The sequence below is a fragment of the Mus pahari genome, chromosome 12, assembly GCF_900095145.1.
Source record: "Mus pahari chromosome 12, PAHARI_EIJ_v1.1, whole genome shotgun sequence".
NCBI classification, from domain to species: domain Eukaryota; kingdom Metazoa; phylum Chordata; class Mammalia; order Rodentia; family Muridae; genus Mus; species Mus pahari.
In genome coordinates, this window is record NC_034601.1 from 4,816,655 (window position 1) to 4,825,420 (window position 8,766).

The window sequence follows — 8,766 nt, forward strand, 5'->3', positions numbered from 1 at the left end:
AAAAGAAAAGAAAAGAAAAGAAAAGAAAATGGTACAGTCACCATTCAGGAAGGAAAAAAAAAAAGAGGCAGATGTAATAGTAAACGTTATCTCATGCCCAGGCACGTGCCCATGAGACTGAAGTATGTAGTCACACAAGCTTTGCGGACCCCGCCATGGTCGGTTTATTTTTGAGGCCGAGTCTTCTGTGGCCCAGTATGATTATGAACCATGGCTGTCACCTTTACTGGATCTGCAATCAGCATAGAGACAAGCCTCTGTCATCTTCTTGGCTAGGGAAATTAAAATGAGAAGGGCCGCCGTAACTAACGGGAGGCAGCAGTAAAACCTTCTTGGGTTTTGCCAGCTTGCTTTCCTGTCTGTGGTGGATGCATCTGCTCTGTTGCTGTTGCTGCTCCCGCCGTCCTTCATGAACATCAAAACCTAGCATCTTCCACCTTCCAATCTGGACCAAAGACCAGCGGCTCTCCTGGAATCCTCCCGATGTCCAGCGCCAGGTTGGGCATTCTGCCTTCCTCTGTTCTCTGCCTTACTGCTTTGCGGCAGGGTCTCTCACCAATCTAGAATCTTGCCATTTTAGCTCATCAGCAAGCTCTCAAGGGGTCACTAAATCTCAACCCCAGTTCCCGGGGTTGCAAGCATGTACAGCCATGCCTGGCTAGTTCTGTGAGCACTTGAGGACTCCCTCTCAGATCTGTTGCCTGCAGAGCATGCGCTGTAACCCACTAAGCCATTTCTCCCCCTGGCCTATGTCACTTATGCCAGACTTTGTGCTAGACGTTGGTACGTGAAATAAGCACCCAGATTGTCTCCATCCGAGAGGGCAGAGACTTGATAAACACTAGGCAGGTCCTGCAGAGCATTGGACGCGGTCTCGGGGATATCCAAGAAAGGGGAGCTATACCTAAACCCATTTCTCCGTTCCTGTGCCTCTCTCTCCTGTTCACGGCTCAACACCGTCCTCTAGGGGGCATTTGAAGAAAGTGTGAGGTGCAAGGAGTCGGGGTGGGGTGGTTCCTCCTGAGGAGGGGTTCCTGTTCCTGAGGTTGGTGGCCAGGGGTGAGGAGCAGGCTTGGGGTCTACAGATGAGGCTCCCAGCTCTGCTCCCACACTTGTATCTGTGGGACAAAGGACCTGTACAAGGCTGGACCCCACCAGCTTTTACGTCTAATTCTGAAATAGATATAGCAAGACAATGAGTGGATTTTCCAAAGAGGCTGGGGCCAGCTAGGCTGAGATGTTTCAGAACACCACCACATCCATGATGTAGGACCCATGACAAGGAGTCAGTCTTCCATCCTCCGGGTGCTGTAAACCCAGGCACCAATTGCAGAAACAGGAAACCACTGCAATAGTCAGGCTTGTTTGCTTGTTTGTTTGTTTGTTTGTTTTTATAAGATGGCCTTTCATGTGGTCCATACTAGCTTCAAACTCACTATATAGCTGAAGATAAGCTGGAATTTCTGATTTTCCTGACTTGAAACTCAAAACAATCCTCCTGTCCCAGCATCCTGAGTACTGAGATTGCAAGCATATACCACCATGCCTAGCATTCCTCAAATTCTCATGTGTGTGTAGGGAGGGTGAGGGGGGGGAGGGAGATTGGTGGTGGGTGCGTGTACCACACATGCTCTAAAGGGTAGACGACAACACCCACCTTTATGTGGGCTCCAGGGATTGAACCCAGGTCACCACACTTACTTACATGGAAGTGCCTCCACCCACTCTGAGCCTCTATTTGAGACAGGGTCTCATATAGCCCAGGCTGGCCTTGACCAGTTCAGTAGCTGATGATGACCTCAAAGTTGTGATTCTCTTGATCCAGCCTCCCATACATCAGGATCACAGGCATATGCCACCATGCCTGAGTCTCTCTGATTATTTTAAAGGCACTGCATCTCTTGAAGAATTTGGCGACCAGAGTGAGAAGGGTCCAGTCCAGCTGAGTGAAGGCGGGAACACAGAGCAGGGGACAGGTGGCAGGTAGGGAATCTGGTCTCCCAAGGCTCTTCATATGCAAGAGGAATAGTGCGGTCAGTGTTTGCACTGTGGACACACCAGTGTGTAGGCAGATGCTGACATATGCCCAGTCTGGTTCCCTGTAGATGATGATGGCGATTTGATTTTTATTACATTTTTATTTTGTGTGTTATGTGAGTGGGCATATGTGGCCAGGGATTGAACTCAAGCTGTTGGGCTTGGCCGCAAGCACCTTTACCCGCTAAACCATCTAGCCGACCCCTACTGTTTTTTCAACCTCATCTCAGTGTGGCCCTAGGATGAACTGTGGGTACCAGGATCTGAGCCTTATTATGCACCAGGACGCTACACTCTCCTTGTGCACACAGTGGTGATTTAGTGGACCTCTCCCGTCAGTCCACACATCAGGAGTTGAACCTGGGTTCCTAGGAAGTGTGACTTCCTCGAGCCATTGAGGACAAAGCCCCCTCTCCCCCACCCGCAACACACACACCCAGGACATGAATCACCTTTTCTCTGTTGGAGCCACTTCTTCCCAGGTGGTCACCTACCTGTCCTTAGCCCTTTGCAAGGCAACATGTCATCTAAGAACAGAGTCCCAGTCCAACACACATCCTTCTCTGCACTCCAGTGCAGTGGCATCTTAAGGCCCTTTTGGTTTGTTTTTCAAGCTCCCCATAGGTAGCCCTGGCAGGTCTGGAACTTGCTGATAACTACCGGGCTCACAAACTCATGGAAATGGAGATCACTTGCCTCTGCCTCCTGAGATGTGTATGTACCAAGATGCCCCAGCTCATTTTAGAGCCTTTCCACTCTCTGTCCCCTCTGTTGGAACTTTCTCCCCCAGATCTCCCTAGGTGCCTCTCCTCTAGTTCTTACAGCTTAGTGTTCTTTTCTCTGAAGAGACCCAGTGCTTGCTCTGGACTAAACGTATTTTCCCCATGCTGAGCCATCTCATTGGTGCTCCCCAGGGGAGTCCTCCCTGACCTTCTGTAGCCCCTCCTATACCCAGCCCACACAGCGTGCCCTGTGAACTGGTTATAGCATTTTCTGGAGTCCTTCTTTCTCATTCCCCAGCCCGCACTGCGTCCGCCTGGGAGAAAGAATGAGCAGGCTGGAAGATGGAGTTAAGCAGCCTTAGCAGGCTGAGATCTATCTCATGACTTTGGGCTGGCTTCTTGACCCCTCTTATGACTCCTTACCTCTCCCAGCCTGGTCTGAGGGTTACTGGGTGACAGAGGGAATTACCATCGAGGCAAATGGAAGTCCTAGGCTGATTTATGGCATGCTGGTACTCCCCCTGGTGGTTGAGGGTTAGAATCGTCAGGGCGCACTCTCCATTCATAATTCCATAGTTCATTCATACTTCCCAGTTCATACCCATCTCATGAAACCCAAGCCTGTGTCAGAGGGAATGAGATCCTCAGAATCCTTGCACTGGATCTAGCTCGGTCGGTAAGTGCTTGGGTAGCATTCATGAAGCCCTGGGTTAAATCCCCAGTACTACACACAACCAGGCGTGCTAGCCTGCCTGTAATCTCTGAGTCTGAGGCCAGCCTGAGACCTATGAGACCCTGTGTCAAGAACAGGATCCTTAGAGCAGGCAGCCCCTATTTCTATCCCAAGAAGCGACATTCCAGTGGACATAAGAACCCTAGGCCTCAGACCATGGCATCCAGGGGACTCCAGGCAGAATGTGGCATGCTGTGATGAGAGGGAGGGGTATGTAACTCATTCTTGTTCATTCATTCATTCATTCATTCATTCATTCATTCATTCATTTGTTCACATACAACCCATATCTCCATATCTACTCTCCACCCACTAGGCGTATATGCCCAAATTAATTTAAGAGAAGAAACTAGCTGGTGTGGTGGTGCACGCCTTTAATCCCAGCACTCGGGAGGCAGAGGCAGGCAGATTTCTGAGTTCGAGGCCAGCCTGGTCTACAAAGTGAGTTCCAGGACAGCCAGGGCTAAACAGAGAAACCCTGTCTCAAAAAAAAAAAAAAAAAAAAAAAAAAAAAAGAGAGAGAGAGAGAGAGAGAGAGAGAGAGAGAGAGAGAGAGAGAGAGAGAAGAAACTAAATGGCCTCCCTGACTCGTTCCCAAAACCCCACAAGGAAGTCTAGGTGGTCTAGCCTGGAACAGGCAGTCATTCTATAGAGTCAAAAATTGTAATTCAGCACTCAAAGGCTGAGCCAGAAAGATTGGCACAAATCAAGGGGAGCCTGGGCTCCACAAGACTCTATGTAAAATAAAACAATTGAATGAAAACGGTGATCTAAAACTGGCATCCAGCTGGCAGTGGTGATGCCTGTAATCCCAGCACTCAGGAGGCACATCTGAGTTTAAGGCCAGCCTGGTCTACAGAGTGAGTTCCAGGACAGCCAGGGCTACACAGAGAAACCCTGTCTTAAAAAAAACAAAAAGCAGGTTGGCAAGATGGCTCAGCAGGTAAGAGAACTGACTGCTCTACTGAAGGTCCCGAGTTCAAATCCCATCAACCACATGGTGGCTCACAACCACCCGTAATGAGCTCTGATGCCCTCTTCTGATGCATCTGAAGTCAACTACAGTGTACTTATTTATAATAATAAGTACATCTTTGGGCTGGAGTGAGCAGGGCTGACCGGAGCAAACAGGGTTGATCAGGGTTGATTGGAGCAAGCAGAGGTCCTAAAAAATTCAATTCTCAACAACTACGTAAAGGCTCACAACTATCTATACAGTTACAGTGTACTCATATACATAAAATAAAATAAATCTTTTTTTTTTAAAAAAGCCCCCCCAAAAAAACAAAAAGCAAAGCAAAGCAAAACAAAACCAACAAAACTTACATCCTACTAGTTTTATTTGCTGTTGTTTCCATTTTGTTTGTCTCGATTATTTATTTGAATTTAACTTTATTTTATTGTCATAAAATACTCAAAGGCTGGGGCTGTAGCTCATTTGGTAGGATGACTGGCTAAACGTGGTGGTTAATGTTGTCAGTGAGACCAGATCTAGAATCATCTGGTAGAATGGTCTCTGAGCATGACCTTGGGAAATTATCTTGATTACCTTGACTGGGGTGGAAAGTCCAGCCCACAGTGGGTGGCAACTGTGCCCTGTGTTCCCTGGCAGGATCCCGAGCTGTGAGCTGCAGACACAAAGGGCTGAGCGTCACAGCAGGTGTCAGTTTTCCTCACTGTAGACTTGAGCTGTCCAGCCCTTTCAAGCCACCCTGACTTCTCAGCCGTGGCGGACCGTCCCTTGAACTTGAAGCTGAAGTAAACCCTGCCCTTTAAGTTTCTCATGTCAGGGTATTTATCACAGCAAGAGACATGAAACTAAGGACACAGGATGTGCACAAGACCCTGGGTTCCAGCCTCACAACCACATAATACCGGTTGTAGTGGTGTAGACCCATAATCCCAGCACTTAGGACGCAGAGGCGGGGAGACATCACTTTCAGCCGCATAACAAGTTTGAGCCCTGTCTAGCAACAACATGAACTTCAAACGCCCAGTCACTTTGTATGTTCACTTTAAACCTAATTTACAATATTCAGATGTGCAGAGATGCTGAAATGATTGGGCAGTGAGCAGGTCACAGCCCTTCCACCTTAATCCCACCTCATCAGCACTGTTACACAGTCGTTTCCCGGCACCCGAGATGGATTACTTTCATGGCTGCCACCACCCATGTTTTTGGATGCTTAGGTTCCTTATAGCAAAAGACGGCCGGGCATTGGCCAACTGCCCATGCTGGAGACGTGGCTCAGTGGGTAGAGCGCTTATCTGGACCGCACAAAGCCCTGAGTGGATCCCCAGCACAGAGGCTGCTGGGTGTGGTGCCACCTTTAGAGCAGCCCACTGGGAGCAGGGCTTCTGCACTTAGAATGTAGGGCAGGAAGATTGTGAGTGCTTGGCCAGCCTAGGCTACAGAGCAAGTTCAAGCCCTATCTCACAAACATACAAAACCCCCACCAAGGTTGCAATCATATCCATCCTTCAGATGCAAGCCGAGGAGCAGAGGTAAGGAGAGGTTAGCTCTCCCTGGGTTCCTGGAGCTAAACCATCAGGGGAGGCTGACCGGACTCAGAGAAGGCACACACGGGATTGCGAGTATGTAGGTGTAGACCGCGTGACCAGATTTTATTCTTATTTTTTTTAGACAGTGTCTCCTATAGCCTAAGCTGGCCTTGAACCCACTATGTAGTTGAAGATGACCTTGAACTCCTGACCCTCCCACCTCCACCTCTCTCATGCTGGTTTATAGGTATGTGTCACCACATTTAGCTTATGTCCTGCTGAAGATCGAACCCCAGGCTTCGTGCTTGGCAATTACTCTACAAACTGAGCCTGTGTGTTTGTTTGAGACCGAACTTTGTATGCAGTTCAGGCTGACTTGGAACCCACTATTAAGACCCAACCCAGCTTGGCTTTGAGCTCATATTTACAGTGATCCTCCTCAATTTACCTTTCAAGCACTGGGCTTATCGGTATATGTATGATGTATGCATGTATGTATGCATGCATGCATGATGCATGTATGTATGGTGATATATGTATTATGTATGCATGTATGATGTATGTATATGTATGTATGTATGTATGTATGTATGTATGTATGTATGTATGTATCAGTGGCAACACTTAGCTCACTCTTCTCTTTTCTTTTCTTTCTTTTTTTTGCAGGAGCCAGCCAGTCAGTCAACATGACTGGGAGAACGAGGATGATTATAGGAAAAGCAGAAAGAAGATGCAAGGGACAGAGATGGGAGGACTGCAGGCCAATGCCACACCAGCAGCAAGTGTATTTTCTGTCTTTTAAAGGCAAGCAACACAAAGCATGACCAATTCCAGGAGGTTAAACAATAACCACAAATGCTTACCTGTCGAGTTTATGGTACACACTATCTATGTTTGACTAAACCCTGTTCCTCCAGGCTTGAACAGTCTCTCAAGGATGTATGCATACATCGGGGAACTTGGCCAGAAGTAGAAGAACTTGGCCAGGTATAATGCACACGTGTCTTAACTAAAAACAGACAGATGTTGGCAGACTCATTCTTGACTAATTACAAGCAAGAAGTCAGCCAAAGTTAACTCCAATGTGACCCCCACATTTCCACATTTCTTCTTTCCTTTCTTTCTCTTTCTTTCTTTGGTTGTTTGGGGGTATTTTTTGTTTTGTTTTTAGTTTTTCGAGACAGGGTTTCTCTGTATAATCCTGGCTGTCCTGGAACTCACTCTGTAGACCAGGCTGGCCTTGAACTCAGAAATCCTCCTACCTCTGCCTCCCAAGTGCTGGGATAAAATGCATGTGCCGGCTTTCTTTCTTTTTGATAAGAACTTATTATGTACCCCAGAATGGCTTATAATTTTCCATCCTCTTGCCTCAGCCTCTGAAGTGCTGTGTGAAGATGTCACACAGGCCAGTGACACCAGGCCTGGGTCCATACTTACCTACATTCTAACTGAAAGGACACTGGTGGTGACTAGTACCTCCGTCATGACTCACACCAGCATGTCTTAGCTGGTCTCCCTACCCAGCTCACAAAGCTTCAACCTGCTGTTGGCAGTGGGGCAGTAGTGGGTATGGAAGGGTCCTTCAGGCTGAGTCATGGGCAGGCACCCCCTCCCCCTCCAGAGGGAGGTGGACACAGAGCCCTTGCTTTGTGCACCAAAGACATCACAATGGCTGGCTGTGGCAGTTGTAAGAGCCCTCCTTTCTCCCCAGCGGGGCCTCTCCAAGGGAACTTCTGGAACCAGGGGTGCATCCACTCAGAACCTGGAACCCACTGAGTCTGCTCAATGAGTACTTCTGAAACAAAGGACTCTCATGGCACCAAAAGAGAACCCTGACTATGGTGAGGGACCTCATTTGGGTTGAGTGAGAGCTTGAGGAAGCAAGAGGTGGGAGGAACAATGTACTGGTCTTGGGGCTGATCCCATCTCCTCCCCTAAGTCTCACTGATCCCTACTGCCCAGGTGACCTGGTAGGGACAATGGGCAAGCTAGGCCTCCAGCATCCCACTCTCTCTCCTAAAGCATCACATGGAATCTGCCAAGCAAGACTAATGGCTCCCACATCAATACAACCTCCAGGTGGCACAGCACATAGGACAGAGCAGGAGCCAGGAGGCGGAGCTGCCTGGATCCTGAGGTGGCCAAGGAAGGTGTTTGACCTCTGAACCGTTTCCTCTTTGGAACTCCTACTGGCTACATGTAAATGTCCAAGAGGGTTCAGGATGTAGTGGCTTACATAGTTAATCCCAGCACTCAGGAGGCAGAAACAGGCAGATCTTTGGTCTATATAATTGAGTCCCAAGACTACATAGAAAAACTCTATCTCCAATAAAATAAAACAAAATGAAATAAATCGAGGACCCAGGGTTATTCAGCTGCACCCTGGCCCTGTTTGAGCTGGGCTGACTCTAGTACTGGCCACATGTGCTTCATTTCCAACGTTTGGTTTCTTCTCTATAAGAAAAGCCTAAAAACTGGTTCCCCCCTGAGTCCTCAAAGTGGAGACAGGAGGGCTACATGGTCAGGGGCTGCCTATTCTGCTTGGTCCTGCTCTGGAAGGAGACTAAACAGGAGGCTGTGAGGGGAAGTCATGAAAGCTGGCTCTGAGGGTGTTAGTCAGGGGTTCTATTCCTGCACAAATATCAGAACCAAGAAGTAATTGGTGAGGAAAGGGTTTATTCAGCTTACACTTTCCACATTGCTGTTCATCACTGAAGAAGTCAGGACTGGAACTCAAGCAGGTCAAGAAGCAGGAGCTGATGCAGAGGCCAT

At 48.3% G+C, this 8,766-nt stretch overlaps 1 protein-coding gene across 1 annotated transcript in view; it reads left to right on the plus strand.

The window, feature by feature from the left end:
• Window positions 1-7,706: 7,706 nt before the first annotated feature.
• The window catches only part of Litafd (LITAF domain containing), a 3,717-nt gene continuing 2,657 nt past the window's right edge, over window positions 7,707-8,766 (plus strand). Inside the window, exon 1 of the mRNA XM_021208867.1 lies at window positions 7,707-7,835. Within this exon, the coding sequence (XP_021064526.1) occupies window positions 7,808-7,835 (28 nt within the window). The 5' untranslated portion in view covers window positions 7,707-7,807. The remainder of the gene's footprint in view (window positions 7,836-8,766) is intronic.